The sequence below is a fragment of the Dermacentor albipictus genome, chromosome 5, assembly GCF_038994185.2.
Source record: "Dermacentor albipictus isolate Rhodes 1998 colony chromosome 5, USDA_Dalb.pri_finalv2, whole genome shotgun sequence".
Lineage (NCBI taxonomy): Eukaryota > Metazoa > Arthropoda > Arachnida > Ixodida > Ixodidae > Dermacentor > Dermacentor albipictus.
This window is the reverse complement of record NC_091825.1, coordinates 169,463,032-169,485,581: the sequence shown is the minus strand read 5'-3', so window position 1 is coordinate 169,485,581 and position 22,550 is coordinate 169,463,032. Positions and strand designations below refer to the sequence as shown.

At 50.0% G+C, this 22,550-nt stretch overlaps 1 protein-coding gene across 4 annotated transcripts in view; it reads right to left on the bottom strand.

The window, feature by feature from the left end:
• The window catches only part of jar (Myosin heavy chain 95F jaguar), a 207,026-nt gene extending 200,598 nt beyond the window's left edge, over positions 1-6,428 (bottom strand). Inside the window, exons 1-2 of one of the 4 annotated variants that reach the window (XM_070539307.1) lie at positions 6,269-6,402; positions 2,749-2,899 (exon numbers count right to left, since the gene is read on the bottom strand). Coding sequence is in view for 2 of the 4 variants with exons in the window: in XM_070539306.1 (XP_070395407.1) it covers positions 6,269-6,385 (117 nt within the window). In the remaining 2 variants the exon portion in view is untranslated. Of the gene's footprint in view, positions 1-2,748; positions 2,900-5,042; positions 5,452-5,841; positions 5,878-6,268 lie in introns of those variants that run through there. The other 3 variants (XM_070539306.1, XM_070539305.1, XM_070539308.1) reach the window with 3 other exon arrangements.
• Between the last annotated feature and the right edge of the window lie 16,122 nt (positions 6,429-22,550).

Sequence of the window (22,550 nt, the reverse complement as noted above, 5' to 3'; positions counted from 1 at the left end):
GAAATGGTTGCTGTACAGATTAAAAGATAACAAAATGTTGCAACATATTTTTGCATATTTCCATACAACAGGTTTTACATGTGCTTTCTTAGAAAAAAGAAGACAGAGAGAGAGAGACAGAGAGAGAGACAGAGAGATCAAAGAAGGCCTCCAATTTGATAAATTAGAATTTTCAATGTTTTACTTATAATCAAACTATAGAAGAGTTTGATTCCCCAGACAGACAAATTTTTCTTTTAATGGCAAAGCTTTGTTTCTTAGAAATCTGTAGAGGTTTCCTTTGTCGCTCTGTGCAATGCTTGGGTAGGTGGATGACAATTTTTTTCTTTAACTATAGTGCCTAGAATATACTGGCTAGTGTGCTCAGCGCGAGCGGCGCGGTGGCCCCAGAGGTGATGCCTGCTGGCGGCGGCCGCATGGCGGCGCTGTGGTGCGAGTGGGTGTCGGGTGAGCGGGCGCAGCGGGGCGAGACTGTTTTGCGCCGCGCTGCTCAGCGTTGGAAAGTGTGCTGCGCGTAGCTTTGGCTCCCGTTTAATACTTTGCTTTACATCTATTTCAGGAACTTGGGAATACTGTAACGTTTTAGCCTGCTTCGTACAGATTTCCGAAGCTTGAACGCTCAGTATAAACGCACATGCGAGCGCCAACGATTGGTGGAATCCAAACACAAAACAAAACAAGTTTAACAAAACATATATTCGGTTTAATGGAGCGAATACACCATTTTTAATCAAAGGGGCCAGTGCGAGTGAAGGGTAATGCTTTTTGGCGAACGCAAGCTGCGAAAAAGCGTGTATTCAATTGCAGTGCCGCAGCTTTAGAAGTTTTAGTCCCTCTCGCTGTCCGTCTCGTTCCTTGTTAAGACCCTTGACAAAGAATCTAAATCTCAATAGAACATAGAACTTTAATACAGCTGACAGTGTTTGCTTCTGATGCTCGGGGCAACCAAGAGTTGGAAACGTTAAGGAATGTAAAAGGCTGGCAAACTCAGGTAAGCTTTCCATGTGCAACTTGTTCTTGCTCAAGAATGATGTAAAGCTATCTTCCATGAGCTTTACAACACTCGATAAAGCTTGACTTGGATAAATGAGCTCGCCGTTGTCAAAGTGGGTAGTGAAATATGCATCCGCATTTGCGTTTGCTTCAGCATTGCTTATGCAAAGCTGAGCAGCACAACTGGTGCAAGCTGTTTTTGCAATAATTTTTCTTGCCACATAGCCCGCTACATAGTAAAGTAGGGCGCTGTTGCTTTTCTTTTCTGTGTATCCTGTATCGTCACTTTCTGCCACTAGAGTGTCAATTACATCCTCGGCCTCGTCGACCTTTCCTCGGTCCATCAAGCTGTCCATAGAATCTCAAACATCTTTAACAGATGTCTTATTGGTGTCGCTTGGTTTCAGCAGTGCTTGCACAACATCCCGGGAGCAGTTGCCTCCTCGTGGCGACTTGGCAAGGTTGTAAAACGCCATCAAATTGACAGTCACCAGGAACTGTGAGACAGTTGGGTGATCGTTACATCCCGACGATTGTCTGATGATCCCAAAGAGGTTTTCTAATTTGTCTTGGCTTAAACGGGATGTTAATATATACTTGAAACCCACATTGGTGCTTAGGTAGGAAAGCAAGCCTAGAGTGCTCGTTATTGTCACTCTTAACCCAGCAGCTGTACTTTTAGATAGAAAACCACCTCCAGCTGGTTTAGCATGTTCTTCCCACTTGTCCAGATATCCTAAAAAGTCTTCCAAGAAACGCATATTTGGGCTGTCTAGCTTAAGTGCACAGTTGGTTACTCTGGAGGTCATTACTCGTATCAAACGATTGATTAGTTTGACAAAGTCTTCTGTTGGTTGCACCCGAGTGTATATAGTCTCCACATGCCGGCGGTGTAGAAAAAGCCCCTTAATTACCTCATCTCCAAAAAGTTGATTGCGAGGTCAACCTTCATCTTTTCAAAATTATTGGGTCCTACGTGCGCATCTGTTATTTTCGGCATTGCCTTAAGGGTCACATTTTCACGGTCCGCATTTAAAGCAGCTTGAATGATCCCGATATGAACATGGCCACTGGGCGTGAGGTACCCTTTGGAAACGAATGCATTCCGGACATTCTTAATTAAATGCGGAAAATCTGACACAAAAAACAGTTTCCTGTTCGTGTCAAACACGTCTTTTCCTTGCACTGCCGCTTTGCCTTTGACATCGTGCTGCACCACTAGCATTTGTTTCGTGAACTTACGAAACTTCGCGCTTGATGACACAGCAGCCACAAGACACGCACAGAAGTAGGAAGGCCGCAAAACAACCACTCAAGAAACACGCGGAAAGCTCACACACGCGCCAAAACCAACGGCGACCAGTCTGCGTAGCGAGCGGAGCTGCGACTGTGGAACCCACCCGACGAGCAGCGCCCTCTATTGACAGTAGCGGGCAGGCATCACGGAAGGAGCCACCCTCTCGCATAGCGCGGGGCGCGCGCTGAGCACACTAGCCAGTATATTCTAGGCACTATACTTTAACAATTGCCCAAATCAGCAAGATCTGTAATGGAGGCGAGACTGACGCTTGACGACAGCAAACTACAATTCTTCTTATTCACAAGAAACAAATCCTTTTACCTTGAAAGCTAAGCACTGGCACAATGTTCCCGCAGGCTAAAGACCAACATATATAATATCCATGTAAATTAAAAATGTAGACTGGACATGCCCAGCCAATATCGCATGCTCTATTGCTTTCCGATATGTCTTACTATTATGCAGAGGTCACACCCTGATGCCACAGTTGGTTTTCTTTTCTCCTTTTGGTGCTACAGGATTGTGGCTTGCATCACTTGCTCCGTTGGTGGAACTTCGGCAGTGCCAATGTGGGATACCTTACAACTTCAGCCTTTCTTTCATTCCCTGCCAACAAGCCAATGTGCTATCACTTAAATATAAAGGACCGGAAAAAAACTTGTGCGATTGTTTTTTTGATGTTCCACTGCCACTTTCTAGGAATAAGGACTGCCTTAACTACCGGTTCACTTCAGTTTCAATTCCAGTTTCTGAGAACAGGGTAACTTCATCTTTTCATGCTGAGGGATGATTCAAAACTTCCCTTTCCAGGACATTATTGCATTCAAAACACTCCCACAGGAAGCCCTGCCCAACAAAGAAGACATGCTGAAATAGCAGCTGCGAGTGTTTTCACTTCAGCAATAAAAAAACATTTCTTGGCCCATAGGAAACAGACATGCCCAAATGGGTGCAGCCTGTCTGCAGCTGTGGACAGTTAATCTGAAGTATCGAGAGGTTCCAAACCTTACATAATAATTTTATACCCTCTGCAAGCTGTTAAAGAAACACTGTGCCAAATTATGGTGAGCTAATGATGCCAATTACAGATGCTTTTGCTGCAGCAATACCAAGTTCCAAAAGGCGCTCATCATTAATAATAACCACTAAAATGTGATTATTCTATCCATGGAGCTTGACACGAAGCCAAACACAAGCTATGAGGGGGGTGCTGTAGCATCCCCATGAACTATGACCCCTGGTAGCTCTTTGAACTGGTGCACCAAATGCTCGGTACGCAAGTGCATTCCACTCCCACTGGAATGCAGCATCCCGGAACGTGCCATTTCATGCACTCTGAGGGTTCACTTAATGCGGCAGTGAACAACAAACTTACAAGGCGACTCTACACTGGGAACTTCAAACATGTTTGGGGTGACATCGGTATAGTGATCAAAAAGAGTGTGCCTCCAGGAACAAGCGTGGAGAATGGAGATCCAACATTAAATTTAATGCATTAACATTATATCTGCTTTCACGTGTGAAATGCTTCTCAACATTCATCTGTTACCCAATATACTAGGAGTTCTTCTGTGCAACAAAGGAAACCCCAATTCACATGGACCCCTGCACAGAACTTTAGCTGATGACTTTCAGTCATAAGAGAGGTCACTAGCAGCAGCAGGCCCGCATGTGCATAAAGAATGTGGGTTACATTCACATACAACATGAATGAATGAATTAAAAAAAATTATGTTGATGTCAAAACACACAAGCATAGCCCAGATCATTAACCCTTTCCGTGCCAAGGACGTCGAGACGTTTTCTTCAATACATGCTAGTGATGTTACATTTCTCATGGTCTATAGAGATTTCCTTTCCTCTACCAAGTGCCACAGATGAGTGGAAGTCGTTTTATCATTTTGATACAAATTTTGTGCTGCTATATGGTGCCAACTTTCTAGAAAAGTTATCTTTTGCAGGTGCAGTTGGTGGAAACACAGCAAATATCTGGGTCCCCTGGGTTTTAAATCACAGAGTAGAGTTAGGTGGCTGTAGCAATGATGGCCGCCTTTTTCAATGCCAGAATCGTGGTCTATTTGGACGTTTCTTCACCTTGCAAGTAAACAATTAAGTCCTGGAAAGCTGCAAGGAGTTGTGTTTGGAGCTGCAACTTAGTGCTGATGATTGCAGGGAAGAGTTTGGGCCTCTGGCGGTCTCTATCCAGTGGACACGGCTTGGCAAAAACTCTTTGCTGTCAGCACCCCAGTAATTTTCCTTCCTCACAGTGGCAAGAATAATGCAATGCATGGAGGACAACAATAGCATGTGATTGACAATTGAAAAATATCGAGCTTCATTATATTGACTGTTTGTGTGGCCATAGTTATATGCAACTCACTAACATTAAAGAATTGAGTAACACACAGAAAATAAGAAATGAAATAATGAAAGCCGTTCACAATGAATTAGTAATAAAGAAATCTCACAAATTTTGGTGCTATTCTACCCCCTCCCTAAAAAAAAAAAAGAAGAATGACACAGAAAGAGTTACACATGCTCCGTTAAAGTAATTCAGGACATAGTATTGAACTCCAAGTGCAACGTCACTGCTTCAACTAAAGGCAGCATCCCAACAACATGTTAACTGGTTCTCTACATTTTCCTTCTTTTTAAATCAACTGCCGTTGCCTTCCAAAAAAACGTATGAAACAGCAACGTACAATTGTTGTTTTGACTGAAACGACAAATTTGGAACAAATACACTTACTCCGCTTGTTTTGGGCGACTACCGAGCAGGCGGTACCGCTCGACAAGTTTTCAGGCGGCTGTCTTTGCTCACGCAGTTACTATCAGTAGCAGTGACGCATAGACAGCATTGCATGGCCGTTCGAGTGTTTCGAGACGCGCTAACATATGGGTGCTAGTCGCACAAACGTTGTTGACCTCCTGTGGTCTAAACAAGCGTCTCGCAACGTAAACGCGCGCTCAACTGCGCGGTGGTGTGGATTAAGTAGGGGATCCCCGCTGCAGAAAAGCCAGCCGAAATGCACCCGCCGCATACTTCTTTCCCGACACGCGCAACCTTGCTCCCGATCTTTAATAATGATCGCAAGTCGGAAGTGATATAGCTGGCGGCGAATGGCACGTCGCCCGGATCACAGACCATGGGTATTACCACATAAAGAGCAGCCCCTTCGCCGCGACGACAGTAAGCGGATTCGAATGAATCGTGCCGTTCACTACTCAGCCATGCAGCTTTGTCTGCTACCCGTCGCCGTTCGCAGAATGCGCGTGCCTTCCATGCGTGACGCTACATCATAGACACGAAGGAAACGAAAATCCGCGGGGCGTCTGTAACGTCACTAGTCTAGGCTTCTTCGGCGAAATAAACACATGCACGAATGCGCTAGCTACAATAACAGAAGGCCACGGCACTGCGCCACAGAGCACCTGCAGAACGCGTCAACGGAGCGCTCCATCAAACCACCCCGGCCCAAACACGCTTCCACCTGTAGCGTGCGGGAGCATGTCAGCCTCGCTTTTACGCAAATGTGCAATATACCAACCCCAGGGCGATCCGTTCCCATCAGCCCCTTTTCAATGCCCGGAACATCTCTTGCTAAACGCCGTTCGGCATTTCTTGTTTTAGCGGCGACAAAAATATGCCCGCACCATTGCAGACACGGCACCATGCAGTAGCGTGTAGCACGCTGCTCGATTTAGTTGTTCCTTCACCTACGCCACCAACTGATGCACTCTGCACAGAGTTCTAAAAGTGAATCATAAATAATGATGTGAATAAGGTTTGTTAAATGGCAACAGTTAACTTCTTGCTATTCTTTTTTTCTCGTTACTTAGGCGACCACACGTAGGAAGGCCAACGGTGCAAACCGTAACCGGATACAAAAAAAAAAGGAAAAAGGCAATGCCATGTCCGCAAACATTAGGCACGAAAGACGCTCAAGAATGAAAGTTTCATATATATTTACTCACCACAACGCTAGTCGCAGAAGCCACAGGGGCCACAACAGATGAACGATTGCTGCCGAAGGCAGACGAACAACAAACGGACGTACGGACAAGCGCTCGCGTGAATTGGGCCTGACGCATAGAATGAAAAACCAACTTGCTTGCTGTGGGCTAGAGTTTACTAGCTAGAGTATGGTCCAGTGGAAAGCGCCGCTCTCTCGCTGAGGCGCCGCGTGTGGAAAAATTTTGCGAGGGCGCTGAGAGCGAACTGGATATAAGGTCCCTCTATTAACTGGATGGGTGTGGAGACGCGCTTCGCGGCATATTCAACGTAATTTTGCTGCGGGCCCTGAGACCGATTGCGCGCGTGAGCTCTTACAATAGTGCTTTATTTCCGCTGCGAATTTTGATTAACAAATTTTTGCCACGTATATATATTTCAGGCATGTGTTATACAGCACGACGTCTACAATTTTGCTGTCGTTCTCTACTGCGTCGTCTGCTAGCGAGGGCGCGTTCGTTGCGAGGACGCTGACGGCCGGACGACCAGCTTTTCTTGCAAAAAGTATGTGCAGTAAATTTTTTCATGCTTTCACTTGAATTGGTGCGCCCGCGACTGTTGTCATCTGATACCAATTGTAGTTTTAGCAAGGTGACTTGCTGCTTTTAACATTGTTTTCTAAATGTAACACCTAACTTTTGCCACAGAGGCCGCCTATCTGCAACATGAAGCTACGTAAGAGAACGTTATTGATATCGTATCATCTGACGCCCTTTTCTAGTTGGTGAAATATTCATCAGGGACAATGATCAAAGAAAACAATATTATAGTGAAATAAACTAGGTTCATTAACTGCGCGGCGCGAAGAGATGCAAATGACGAGTGTACTTCTAGGTAAATAAGGGTACGACGTATTGCGGCCGGCGAGGAGTTACGGAGTCGCCATCCGTCGGAAGCGCCTCCCTTGCGTAGTATGAGGGATCACGCGGCGCGCTCCTCATAAGTTTCGCTTACGGCGCACAATAATAACACCACACGGCAGCCCTCCTAGACATTTATGTAGGTACTCTCAAAACGAGGGAAGTTTTCGACTATCGATATAATAGTCTTGGGCAAACTGAAAGCACATAATCGTTTACAGACGCTATCTCTTCAGCGAATACGTAAGTGAACGCCACTACGCGCGGTCGCCGCGACGGAGTCTCCCGAACCTGCTTCTTGCGTGAAAGGTAGGCAAACTCTGTAAGTAAACTATGCGAAATATGTTCTTATAGTGAGCTGTCTGTATAACCAAATGGGGCATAACAGAATGAAGCCTCAATGCAGCGATCGCACGGGTTTGCAGCGACCAACTGCGCGTCTGGATGCATATCCGCGCACAACGTTTTGCTTTCGCTGTGAGCGCGTTTTCGCAACATGCCGTGAGCTTTAGGCCGCAGCATACGAGCATTTGACAGCACACCAGCAACCACTGCTGCGTGGATGGTACCAAAACTGTTTAAAAATAATTTCGTTATAGATACTTCGACGCCTATACGGCGACTAGTCGCCGTATAGGCGTCGAAATCTCTATAACGAAATTATGCAGGCTGTGAAACGAAAAATGCAGGCTGTGCGGAGCCCGACACTTCACCGCTGCCAAGGTGTGCAATCAGAGGTACCAGACGCAGGCGCGGGGACCGATCCCGAGCCAATAGATGCAAGTCTCCGGCCCTCGCCATGGCGAGCGACAACTCCCGACCGTCGTCGGTCGCTCCAGGAGCCCCTCTCCGCCCTCCGGACGCCGTTCCAGGTCTAGGGGCAGATCCATGTCCAGGGGCAGATCCGGAAGCCGCTCCAGGAGCCTCTCTGTCTCCAGGGCCCGGTATGGGTCCAGTGCCGGCCAGCAGAGTACGTGTTAGATACTGGACCTTTTCCTGAGCCTACTTCGAGTTCACCAGACCACATCGAATAGCGTCACAGCTAATTAAGGAGCGCAGAAGCACATTTACCACGTTCCCGAGGCGCCACACGTCCAAACAAGTTGGCGTCCTCCACCTCGTGCGCCGCAGGTGGAGCTATTCACTGCTTGACTCTTCCCGAAAGTGTAGCGGGAGCCTGGCACGGTTCCAGGTAACATGGGTCCCAAGGCAAGACGGCTGTTATGCACCGTGAAGCCCTGGCAGCAATCCCACCATCTGCCTTTGCGAAGGCAGTTGCAAGCCAGGAAGACAATACCGCAGAGAGAAGTAAGCCCTCGGACAATTGGGGCCCAAGGAGCGACCCTCTGCGCCGGGTGCGACGCAATCGCACGGGCGCCTACCATTGGCCGAAAATGACGCTACCTGAGCGGGCTCGCCCATTGGCCGTACATGACGCGACTTCGAGACACCGAAAGGGTTAAAAACCAGAGACCGGGAGCAGCAAGGGAGCATTCCTTGATTCATCTCTTTCGAGCTTCTTGCCACGGCCCGCAGCGTCCGAGATGCTGCCGGCCCGACTTTTATGACTGTTAATTTCTTTGTACTCTCACTGTAAATAATGCAAATAAACCTCCAGTTTTCATCTCTAAGTCCTCCTCAACCTCGGCCAAGCCCCGCACTCAACGGCAAGGTCCAAAAATCTGGGGGACAGCAATTGGGATTGTGCTCCAGATCCAACAAGAGGAAGAGAAAGTCGACCCTATCGTGGGCAGATATGGTTGCTGGCGGCGCCGAAGCGAGACCCTCCCGGGGCCCACGCGACCCGCTTCCAGAGCAAGCCAGGGACGACGCGGTAGCGCGCCTACAGAAGGAAAACGCGGACTTAAAGAAAGTGGTCAGAAAGATGGCCAGCGATATTACAGAGATTAAGAAATTGGTAATTAGTCAGAGTGCTTCGGCCAACGCGTCGGCGCCGACCGCCACAGAAGCACCAGTTCCGGCCTGCGACTCGGCCGAGACCGCCAAGCGTATGGCAGTTTCCAGTAGGGAAGATTCAGATTCGCAAAATAATGAGATGAAAGGCATGCTGGCCACGCTCACTAAGAGCGTGCAGCAGTTACAGCAAGGCTTAGCACAGGTGCAAGCCACCCTAGGAGACCGGAAGATAGGCGCGTTGCCCGATCACCAGACGCTCTCGAGCGTCTGGTGATCCCAAATAATACGTCCGTAACTCCAATGCAGGTCGTTGTTCCGAGCGCGTTGGGGACTCAAATCAGGGCTAGGAGCCCAGCGGCGAGTCAAAGTGTGTGTGGGGGGGGGGGGGGGGGGGGGCACTTTTTACGTGCACCTGTGCTTCCAGCGGGTACCCCAGACAATTTATTAAATCATGGATAGTCCCAAAGAGGAGTTCAAAATTTGGCAATGGAACTGCAGCGGGTGCTCCAATAAGAGGGCTCCGTTGCAGCAATATCAATATTGCAATAGAATATCAATATTAGGTCATCATCATCATCATCAGCCTGGTTACGCCCACTGCAGGGCAAAAGGCCTCTCCCAAACTTCTCCAACAACTCCGGTCATGTACTAATTGTGGCCATGTCGTCCCTGCAAACTTTTTAATGTCATCCGCCCACCTAACTTTCTGCCGCCCCCTGCTACGCTTCCCTTCCCTTCGAATCCAGTCCGTAACCCTTAATGACCATCGGTTATCTTCCCTCCTCATTACATGTCCTGCCCATGTCTATTTCTCTTTCTTGATTTCAACTAAGATGTAATTACCTCGCGTTTGTTCCCTCACCTAATCTGCTCTTTTCTTATCCCTTAACGTTACACCCACCAATCTTCTTTCCATAGCTCGTTGCGTCGTCCTCAATTTAAGTAGAACCCTTTTCGTAAGCCTCCAGGTTTCTGCCCCGTAGGTGAGTACTGGTAAGATACAGCTATTATACACTTTTCTCTTGAGGGATAATTAATGGCAACCTGCTGTTCATGATCTGAGAATGTCTGCCAAACGCACCCCAGCCCATTCTTATTCTTCGGATTATTTCTGTCTAATGATCCGGATCCGCCGTCACTACCTGCTCTAAGTAGATGTATTCCCTTACCACTTACAGTGCCTGGCTACCTATCGTAAACTGCTGTTCTCTTCCGAGACTGTTAAACATTACTTTAGTTTTTTGCAGATTAATTTTTAGACCCACTCTTCTGCTTTGCCTCTCCAGGTCAGTGAGCATGCATTGCAATTGGTCCCCTGAGTTACTAAGCAAGACAATATCATCAGCGAATCGCAAGTTACTAAGGTATTCTCCATTAACTTTTATCCCCAATTCTTCCCAATCCAGGTCTCTCAATACCTCCTGTAAACGCGCTGTGAATAGCATTGGAGATATCGTATCTCCCTGCCTGACGCCTTTCTTTATTGGGATTTTGTTGCTTTCTTTATGGAGGACTACGGTGGCTGTGGAGCCGCTATAGATATCTTTCAGTATCTTTAATTACGGCTCGTCTGCACCCTATATTTTAGGTCGTTCCCTACCAAACCACAAGTAACAGCATTACAGGGACCCCTCGCCTCTGCCGCATCCCTCTCTGGTTATCGTGACGTCTCCGTGCAGCCCGAAGGTCGGGGAGTATGCACGTTAGTTGACAGGAGGTTTACACACGTGTCTCACTACCTGAAGCTGGCGAGTTGCAAGGTCGAATACGTCATGGCGGAGGTTCTGCTCAACACGAGACAACGCAACCAGCGGAGAAACAGCGTGTTTAAACTAAAGATCTACAGAAATCCTAGGGACTCGCGACAGCAGTTCAAAACGATACTGAAGAAGTCAGTCGACCTGGCCGGCACCCATCCCCTGGTCGTCGTCGGAGATTTCAATGAACCGCACGCAGTGTGGGGGTACGTCTACGACACGAGCAAGGGCGGGGTCTGTGGCATAACGCCAACGAAATGTACCTCGCGCTCATCACGGACAAGGCGTTCCCCACCCGAATCGGCAACTCGGTTACCCGGGGCACCACCCGCGATCTGGGGGAGACGCTCCAAGCGTCTGAGAGCAGTGAGTACCAGATCGCATCACGCTCCGTTTTTAAAATGTTATCATGCGGAAATCTTGCTGAACACTACCAATATTTTATATCATCGTGTTCGTAAAGTCACAAGGTTTCCGAGGATACCGAATTCTTGGACCTACGACGACTTTACGAAGAACTATCGTCTCCAGAAGATTCGACGCACATGTGGAAGTACTAGCGCTGGTCGACATTGGCCAGCGACGCGGCGCGGGAAGACTCTCACCTGTGCCGGGTGCGGTGCTTGTGTGTGCTCGCAGGACTCCAATCAACATTTTACGGCCTCTACGGAGTTTTCCTAACGCCAAGAAAGTCGAAGGTGAGCCGTTCCCCCTCTTTTCAGACTTTTGAGTGGGAAAAGACTCACGTTTTGACGGAAAAGCCCAAGCCTAGGATTAGGTTTACTGCTGCGGACGGCCGCGGTCGATCCTTTTCCTTTGGCAACCGATCATGTCGGACAGGGCTTAACAATTCTCAAGGCTATATGGACGTAGATGAGCCGATTCCGGGCCCCTCTCGGGCGTCAGACCTTCAACCAAATGAAGCGGGGGACATCCTGCAACATGTAACCTCAAATAATGAGGCGCGGGGAAATAGCGACGCGTCTCTCGAGAACGCCGTGGATATCTCAGCGTCTCAAACATGGACGGAGGACGGGTGGCACACCGTTCTATCACGTCGCAAGAAAAAGAACTGTAAGAAAAGCGAAAAGGAAACCGAAGAGGGAACCGAAATGAATATCAAGAAATTCGAGGGTGACTCGACAAAACATAGAGAGAGCCAGGCTAACAGCGACTTCCGACGTAGGAAACGCCGTGGACCTCCGCCTCTCCCGAAGGATGACATCAAGGTCATTTTGAGGCCACACAAGGGCCTCATGGTTAAAGATCTGCTTGGATCCGAGCTCGCTATGGCAGTGATAGAGGCCTGCCAGAATACTTTTGGAGGCAGCAGTTTTTTGCTGCGGATCCATCCCGGATCCAATATTGTCATATTATCAACACCACACGAACAAGTGGCGGGAAGGCTGCGCGAAATCAGACAACTAAAAATCAGGGGGCAACTTCACTCCTTCAATGCATATGTGGCAGACCCAGAAGATGTTCTGCGAGGCATTGTTCACGGGCTACCACCCGGAACACCTCAGGCGGAACTAATGGAGAACCTGCGGATCCGCACTCAAGGTGTGAAGATTGAAAGAGCCCGCATGCTGGGCTCGTCCAAATCGGCGATAGTGACTTTCACCGGGAAGGTGCTTCCAAGGTGTGTGTACTTTATGGGAGCGGAAGCGATCTGCTACCCATACAAACCCACAATACAGGTTTGCAAAATATGTCGTTCAACGGGTCATCGTACCGATGTGTGCCCAACACCCGATATCAGCATGTGTTCCAAATGTGGGGCAACTGAACCTAATCAGGGGCACGAGTGCTCACCAAAGTGTGCCATCTGTGGCGACGCGAACACGCGACGGGCGACAGTTCATGCGGAAAGAAGCTAAAGAACATCGCCCCCCGAACGTCTAGGATCGAGCAGCCTCGACGGAAATCGGAGTGGGTTAATTCGAAAAAGGACTTCCCCGAACTCGAGCAACAAAGGCACCCCCGATGGTTCAGCTCGGAAAGGGAGGAATCAATGAGTCAAAGGAAGTCCCGATCAAGATCACGATCAGGATCAAGACCAACATCGAGGGCACGCCAAACCAAAGCCACCAAACCCGAGGACAACCCTTGGAAAACAAACCTCAAGAATACCTCGACCAACAAAAACGACAGGAAGACGTCCCCCCAGACCGGAACCGGAGCAGAAGCAGCAGCTGCAAACCGACCAAACAATCAGGTGAGCTTGGCGGGGGTCGTGTCTCCCAGTGCTCCAATAACAGACAATCAACAATATAGAAAAATAATTGATGAAAACAAAAGACTAACGCAAGAAATTAAACAGCTTAAGATCCAAATGGAGGCAGAGCGCCAAGAATTCCAATTGGCAATCTCCTCATTGCAAAAGAAGTTCGAAAACACAGTTAAAACGCTGCAGGCCTCTGGCTCGGCGGTCAACCCTAACGGGCAGGAGTCACAAATACATCCCACCCAAGAAAAGGAAATGGAACTAGGCGGGGGAAGAGGTGATGAGCTTCTTGGCATCCCCACGCACACGAACAACCTTATAAAACAAATCCAGAACCAAGTCCAAGAAAATAGGAGTAGCATTGCGAATCTCCACGACCTTTTAACAAATTTCATGTCAGACATAAAATCACTCATCGGCGAGGAATTAAGAATCCAGAAGCAATATGTAAACGAGACTGTGGGGGGCTTGCAGAGAGCAATAAATAAGCGTCCTCTTGCTACCCCAATCACCCATAAACCATCAAAGGCGGGTCGGGACGACGCGGAGGCTCTCGTACATCATGGCTCAAACTAAATTGAAAAGTGCGGAACAATTAGAGATTTGGCAATGGAATTGCCGCACTTTTCACAAACGCGCAGCCGCACTCAAAAATTATATAAACAGTGCACCAATCCGACCAGATGTAATATGCCTGCAGGAAATTGGCCCGAAAGTGGTCAAGCTGCAGGGATATTACACCCTGCAAAATTCAAATTATCCCCGCGTTGCCACCCTGGTGAGCAGGACTATCGCGGCCAAAGCAGAACAGATAGAAAATATTCCGATCAATCATCAGATAATAAGCTTATTCCCTCAAAAAAGAGGCAAGGCAAGAACTGTAATACTAAATTTGTACAGTCCCCCAAAAAACAGGAATGAAGATTTTAGCGAACTCCTTGCGGAGGCTCTTAAAATCTCGGGTACCAAGGACTGCCTCGTGGTGCTGGGAGATTTCAACGCTCCCAACACCGCATGGGGCTACCCAAAAGACACACCGAAGGGAACGCGTCTCGAACACGCTGCATCCAGGCTGGGGCTGAGCCTGATCACACTCCCCACCATGCCCACCAGGATCGGCAACAGCGTGAGTAGAGACACGTTCCCGGACCTCACTTTCACACGTAACATCACGGACGCTACCTGGACCAACCTAGATGAAAATCTAGGAAGTGATCACTTCCTCATCAGCATTTCTCTATCGACTCCCAAACTACGCCGGGTGGCGGGGGAAACGACTCTGACAAACTGGACAAAATTCCGACTAAACAAACCTCCACCCAATGCTGAGCCGGATTCCATGGGGGAATGGTCCGATTTCATTAAAGCAGCACATGGGCGGGCATCTAAAAAGATTACACGGACGGTGGAAATACCAGCGGTGGACAGCCACCTCCTAAGCTTGTGGGAAAGCAGGCGTAAGCTGCTAAAAAGGTGGCGAACACAACGCTTGAACAGAAACCTTCTGCGTAGGATCGCAGCTCTGGCAGAGGAAGCAAATCAGTATGCCAGTAAATTGGCAACTGAGGGCTGGATCGAGTTTTGCAATTCGCTACAGGACACACTGAGCACCGCAAAAACCTGGGCCATCCTGAGGAATATCCTAGAGCCGGAAAAGTCTAAAACCGCCACCAGCCGAACACTGCAAAAGATCGCGGAGGAATTTCCAGGCACGAATGAGGCATTAATAGAGGCTCTCAAGGAGAGATATGTCGGAGGGAGCGCGATACAGTCAACAGGCCAAATTAATTATACGGGCGCCCAAAATGCGAAGCTAGACGCCCCAATATCCACGGAAGAGGTTTTTGCGGCAGCCCAGGCGGCCAAGAAAAATACAGCCCCTGGCGCCGATCAGATTACCAATGCTATGATTAGAAACCTTAACGATAAAGTCATAGAAGCTATCACTAGGCAATTTAATGAAAACTATTGGCTTAAGGGAGAGATCCCCGAAGAGTGGAAAACTGCAACAATTATTACAATACCAAAACCCGGAAAGAAGCCACCCCTGCAGGCGCTCAGACCCATTTCACTAACGTCTTGCATGGGAAAGCTCTTCGAACGGGTCATACACACTAGGCTTCAAAATTTCATTGAAGACAGGGGTTTGTTCCCGGCCACCATGCTGGGCTTCCGCAACGGCCTCTCGACACAAGACGCGTTTCTCTTGTTACAGGAAGAGGTACTTAAAGGCGTACCCAAGGGTGGGGAGCACCTATTGTTAGCTCTTGACCTGAAGGGCGCCTTTGACAATATATCACATGAATCTATACTTTCCGAGCTTAATATAATTGGCTGCGGAGAAAATGTCTTCAATTACATTAGAGCATTCCTCACGGGGAGGAAGGCTACGATAGGAATATCGCATGTCAAATCCGATCCGTTTCAAATGCCCAACAAAGGTACGCCTCAAGGAGCGATCATGTCTCCTCTACTTTTTAACATCGCCATGTGTAGACTTGCGCGGACCCTAGACGGTGTCCCGCTACTGGGTTATACTATTTACGCGGACGACATCACTCTCTGGGCTACGCGCGGCTCTCTAGCAGAGAAGGAGCAGACCCTCCAAGAGGCGGCCACTGCAGTTGAAAACTTTGCCAGGGCCAGCGGTCTCAGCTGTGCTCCCGAAAAATCGGAGATAATACGCATCCACGGGAAACGATATAAAAGTAATGGGAACATAGAAATTGAAATCGAAAATCAACAAATCAAAGAGGTCACTGTTGCTCGGATCTTGGGATTCTGGGTTCAGAGCAATGGCAGGGCCAGCCACACCATCAATTTACTAAAGTCGTCAACAAAACAAGTGGCAAGGATGATTCAAAGAATCACCTTTCACAAACAAGGCATGAGGGAAAGCGACACTGTCCGTTTAGTACAGGCGCTGGTTATCAGCAAACTAACATACAGCCTCCCTTTTCACACACTCAACAAGAGTGAGGAGGAGCTGGTTGACACTATTATCAGAGGCGCCTACAAGGTGGCCTTGCGCTTACCGGCAGGCACCCCGACAGACAAGCTCCTTGGCCTTGGGATATACAACACATACTCCGAGCTCAAGGCGGCAACTTTAATTTCACAAAGAAGCCGACTTAGCCAGACGAGATCGGGCAGAGAGATCCTGGTGAGGGCGGGTATTCCACCACACCCCCAAAACTTGGACGAGGTACTGGTGGATATTCCCGGTCCCGTCCGAAGCAGAATCTCGGTCGCTCCTGTCCCAAGAAATATGCACAAAGACAGAAACAAAAAGCGAAGAGAAGAGAGAGTGAAATGGCTAGGCAAACTAGTCAGAAAAAATGGGAACACCGTTTATGTTGACGCCTCTCAGTACAACTGGAAGCGTGCAGTAGTCACTGTCATAGGCAATGACAAGACTAGCCTAATCTCATGCGCCTCCCTGATCACGTCCTCTATTTCCAAGGCAGAATGCTTCGCCATCGCCTTGGCAATCAAGGACCGGGAACGGACGGGGCCGTCGTACAACACCATCATCTCGGACTCTCAGGAGGTGTGCCGCTTCTTCATGAACGGCCGTCTCCCTTTCAAGGTTAGCCGCCTCCTGGGAACGGAACTCAAGAATACATACAGACTGGTCTGGTGTCCGGGACACGCAGGCCTGGAGGGGAATGAGAGGGCTGACGCTCTAGCTCGAGAGCTCACGAACCGAGCGGAGCAACCATCGCCCTCCCATTCACAACACGCCACTTCACAGGAGAGCCGACGCGAGGAGGAGAATAACGATCCGGCACGTATGGCACCACGCGATATTCTTGCTCACCAGCGCGGCATGCGGCAAAAATACGGCGCCCCCCACACATCTTTGCAAGGGGAAGACGCAATAGATCTCCGCAGGATTCAAACGGGGGTCTACCCAAATTTATTAAGATTAAGCAAAATTTTCCCAACGATGTACGGGCGTGCCTGTCCGTGGTGTAGCGACTCACCACCGTCTTTGTACCACATCTCATGGGGATGCCAAAATAGACCGCCAAATTTAAATGCCTACTTAGTTAGGTATAATCTAACCAACACACTGGAGCAATGGGAGGCACAACTCGCCAGCTCAGACCCGAAGGTGCAGAAGGCCCTTCTTGGTCACGTTCGGCTAGCGGCAGAAGCCAGTGGAGCCCTGGACTTGGGGCACCACCCATCAAGCTCCTAATCCCCTATCCCCATTTCCCCGATTCATTAAAGTTATTCTCTCTCTCACCCGCGATCTGGCGTTCCTGAAAAACGTCGAGGGAGCCGAGTGGAGTAACACCGCAATAAATTTTGGTAGGGACCATTACGTGCTCGAGACCCTCTTCGAAGTCGGCCGAAGTAAATCCAGAGAATTCACTGTCACGGACTGGGACCTTTTTCGCAAGCTCCGCGGCAACGACAGCTCACCTGCCCCCCAAATACCTGGAAGATTGGTGCGAGCGAATCAGGAGGGACGCCGAGTCATCCACTAAGAAGATCGTCAGCGACCTGGAGGTAGAGTAGATGGACAGCAGGCTAGTCCATCGGATCGAGGCCAAGCAGGCGCTGCTTCTAAAATGGAAGGGACGAATGTTTAACCGAAGATTGAGGAAAAAGATCTCCGAGCTTAACAAGGCCATCGAAGGTCACTGTCGGACGCTCGGCAAGCAGCAATGGGACGAGGTCTGTGACTCGATCGACGGGAAGATGCGTAACGGCAAGTCCTGGGGCTTGCTAAAACATTTCCTCAACGAAGGCAGCACCAGATCCAGTCAGAGACACACGCTCGCCAGAGCCCTGCACGAAGCTACCACATCCTGTTCCGGGGACGAGCTGGTTGCCAAGCTCATGGAGAAGTACCTTCCCGTAAAGCATCGGAAACTAGGAGATCCGGTTTCCCGACTACCTCGGCCCAGCCCGTACGGAATTGGACGAAGACTTCACCGTGGGGGAAATTAGACAAGTCATTTTTGCTCTCAACGCCAAGTGTGCGCCAGGTGCCGCCAGAATCAGCAACAAGCTGCTGCGGAACCTTGTCGACCGTTCGATCGGATACCTCACCGAGAAGATGAACGAGATGTAGAAAAACGGCAGCGTCCCAGAGTAATGGAAGACCGCCAATGTCGTCCTGATCCCCAAACCCGGCAAAGCTCCGAACGTGGACAACCTCCGACCCATCTCTCTCACCTCCAGCGTCGGGGAAGTGGCGGAGCACGTCGTCCTCAACAGGCTAAACAGATATCTCGAAGAGAACAACATCTATACTCACAACATGATTGGCTTCCGTGCCGGCACCTCGTCGCAGGACGCCATGAAGATGATCAAACATCAAATCATCGATGGCAGTACCAGGTACACCAGGGCCCTGCTCGGACTCGACCTCGAGAAAGCGTTTGACAACGTTCTCCACGAATACATTCTGACCTCCGTCGCAGATCTGGAGCTGGGCCCCAGACTATATAACTACGTGCGTTAGTTCCTGACGGGGGGGGGGGGGGGGGAAGCGAAGCTGCGGATCGGCGACTTTGTCTCCGACGAGGTGCTCCTGGGCCGACGGGGCACGCCTCAAGGCTCGATCATTTCGCCTGCTCTCTTCAACACCTCCATGATCGGCCTCTCGAGCAATCTGGCCCAAGTTGAAGGTATCAAACACACCATCTACGCAGACGACATCACCATCTGGTAGACCGGCGGTAGCGAAGGGCAAGTGGAAAGCGCCATGCAAGAAGCGGTGGACGTCACGGAGCAGTACCTGCTACCCACCGGACTCAGATGCTCCTCGACCAACTCTGAGCTTCTGCTTTATCGAAAAGACCGCAGACCCAAGGGCTGGAAACTAGTCTCGAAAAGTGACATTCATCTGTACACTCGGAGCGGTGACTCGATACCCAGGGTCGACACCACCAGAGTCCTGGGTATGTTCATCGAATCACGCGGCGGCAACGGCACTGCCGGCGGAAACGGCACTCGTACGAAGGGTCACGAACAAACATCGTGGCCTCAAGGAGAACAACCTGCTTCGGCTCATCAACGTCGTTGTGTTGTGTCACTTCACCTACACGGTGGCCATGCACAACTGGCTCAGAGCTGAGCGGGAAAAGCTTAATGCCCTCATTAGAAAATTCGTCAAGAGAGCCATCAGGCTGCCCGTCAGAACACATACCGAGGACCTCCTTCAGCTCGGCATTCACAACACCATGGAGGAGATAGCCGAGGCTCAGGAACGGGCCCAGCTAAGTCGGCTGTCCACCACGCCGGTCGGCAGGCGTATCCTCGAGGAGATCGGACTCTCTCTACCAAGAACTTGGCTGAAAACACCCAAATCCCCAGAGAAATAGGGGAGACGATCGTGGTCGCCCCTTTGCCCCGCAACGTTCATCCCGTTCACAACGCAGGTCGTCGCAAGGCAAGAAAGAGCATTGAATATACTGAAGCAAATAAACAAGGACAAGATCGAAGCAAGCTTCATGAACGCAGCTGCATACCGAGACGGCAAGGCTCTTGCGGTTTCCATCGTGGACACGCTGGGCAAAGTCATCAACTGTGCTTCCATCCGGACGACGAACCCCGAGGTGGCCAAGCAAGACTTGCTCGGCCGCCTCGAGTGCAATGGCCACTTAGTGGCCATTGCACTCGCCATGCAAGACGGTCGGAGAGACAGGGTGTATAGCGATTCGAAAGTGGCCGTCAGTGCATTCCAGAAAGGCCGGGTAGCCCGGCAGGCAATTCAAATTCTGAAAGGCGCCAAACACGGCGACACCTCCATACACTCCATCCTTTGGTTCCCAGCACATGTCGGGGCGATTGAGAGGGTTCCTGTGAACCTCAACGAGTCTGCCCACGAGGCTGCGCGTGGCTTTACCGACCGCGCTGCCCTCAGATTGGGCGTGATTGGGCGCCGGCTGTACCGCGCCTTCGACGCGCGGTACAGCCGGCGCGGACGCAACGGACTCCGGGGCTTCGTTCAAAGCGGCGGACATTTTGGCCCGTTCAGCGCTGCCGCAACGCCTCCTGCCATACGCGTCCAGGCATGTTTCAATGCCACGTGTCTTCATGTGTGCGTGTGTGTGTGTGTGCATGTTGGTGCCCACGCTTGTCAAAGCGCGGCAGCCGGGAAGAGGAGCTCCCCAGCTGTGAAGCGAGGAGTTCTGACCGGCGCCGGCGGATGCGTCACTACTCGTCTCGACGTGCCCGAGGGGGCTCTTGCATTGCCCAGGGGGCGCTGCGAAAAAGGTGCTAACAAGCGCCCTCTGCGCTAAAATGGGTCGTACCAAGCTCGGTCGTCTGCTTCGGAAAGCACGTTTACACTATGGACCCGCCACTTTCGGTTGTGTTGTTTCACGGCCTGCAGCGAATATCGGGCGCCGAAGATTTTTTCAGGGGTGGCACGCTGCGTAAAGGCAAGAAATTATGCAGTGCCGAATACGTGTACGCCGTTCAAGAATTGGGCGGCGAAGTTTTAGCACCGTGTCAATCGCAAGTGAAGCGAGTCGCGTACGAAGTGGAACTTCAGGTAAGGTTTGCACGCTAGCTGCTAGATTCAGGCGCACAAACGCGAGGAAATGCTTGCTATAAATGAATCCACAGCGGCGATAAGCAGACATCATGTGTACGGAACTGCTCGAGCACACGACGGTACGCGCCGCGATGTACGAACTGCTCGAGCGCACGATCGTACGCGCCGCGACGGCAGCGGTCTTTCGACATGCCGCGAAACGGCGGGCCTCCTGCAATCTTTGTTGACTGCATGCCGCTAAACAAGTAGTTATGCCTGCGTTGTAGTAGCGGCCATCTGTCCTTTTTAGTAACTGGTAATAACTGATGCAATGCATATGAGCTCGCACGTACGTGCGAATCGCGCTGCAGCGCGAGCTCGTACGCCGCTCGCTTGATGTAGGTTTTAATGACAGCGCTCGAACATCGATGTGCTGCAATCAATACTGCCTTGCTGCGTTGCCTCAACGTGCTGGCTTGAGATCAAGGATGAGCGCATTTAACTCTCTTAACCTGTGCTGCTCGTAGTGGAGTAGTGAATTGTCATCGAATGAGCCCGACCATTTGTGCTCATTTGCACACGCCTGGTCACTTCGCATCGGTCGAATTGTTAATTGTCGCTGTGGCCGGGTCTCGAATCGTGAATTACCAGCCATGCCTGCTGCTATGTCGGTCTGCTGTCGGGACTGTAGGTGCAAAAGACCGAACATTAGAACGCAAATAATCAAGCAAGCTTCAAGACAGGCGAAGCAGTCAGCATGGCGCGAAGTTTCGCTTACTCAGCGCGACGAACTGCAGCTATGCAGCGCGCCCGACGCTCCACTTCGTGAGGCCTTGAAGGAAAGCGGCAGAATATGATCTTGGGATTCAGGCCTTCTTGTTCATGGCAGCACACGAGGCAGAAGTAATGACGGTGACGCCTTCTCGAGGCTGGGCTAGGTCTCTCCGGATCGGCGCCACCGATTCCGTCTGCTCCCAGCATTGCGTCCCACGGCACACGGAGAGCCCGTTTTCGTTAAACTATAGGCTGCGGCGAGCTCGCAGCGTGGTCGGCATGGTCTGCGAGAAGTGATGAGCCTTTTTGCACTCGCAACAAGGCAGAAAAAAGTGCGAATCGACGCAAAACTCGGCCTAGAAACGTGCTTCGCCACAGCCAGGGCTCAATACGACCCAAGCTGGTACGACCCAGATGTCGTTTCTCGCGCCGCCACCAGGCGCCGCTACTATACCTCAAACTCCAGCGCAAGACGCCCAGCGGCGCCGTCACGTGCGTCCCATCCAGAGCCGTTCCTTCTTGCCCTCAACTCCGAGATCGTAACCACGGATATCCGTGGGACGTCCACCATAAGTCCCAACGTCCATCCATCCGGATATCCAACATGGACGTCCGTGGGACGTACAGGAGAAGTCCATATCCTGTTTGGATGTCCGAAGGACATCCCACCGGGATGTCCATGGGACATCCCATTTTGAACGTCCGCTGGCTGTCCATAAATAGGCATGCCCAGTATATACACTAGTGAGTTATATATAAACTAGCATAAATATATTGCCGGAAATTTTAGTTTTTTCATATTATATTTGTTTATTTTTGTTCTCTATAGGACACAGTTCATTCTTTTTTCAAAGCAAAATAAATATATTTCCAACTTGATATAAATTCTGCCCACTTTAACATCGCAGTATTAAAATACGATTTTTTTTTCTATCGGTGGGTCATACAAACAATTTGTAGTTTGCTTTAAAAAAATGCTTGTGGATGACTAGCAGAATATATAAGCGCCCATTTGAAGCCACTTATTCGACCTAGAGCCAAGCACTCAATTGTTACCCTTCATTATGAAAAGTTCCTGATCATAGAGTTTTGGTCCTGACCTCCGAACATGTAACTTGGACTTAGGCTATGTAGGTTCAGGTTTATCATTGAAACAGGAAGTAAAACACGTTGTTGGGCTAGTTGGTGCATTGTATTAAGAAAAAACCAGCA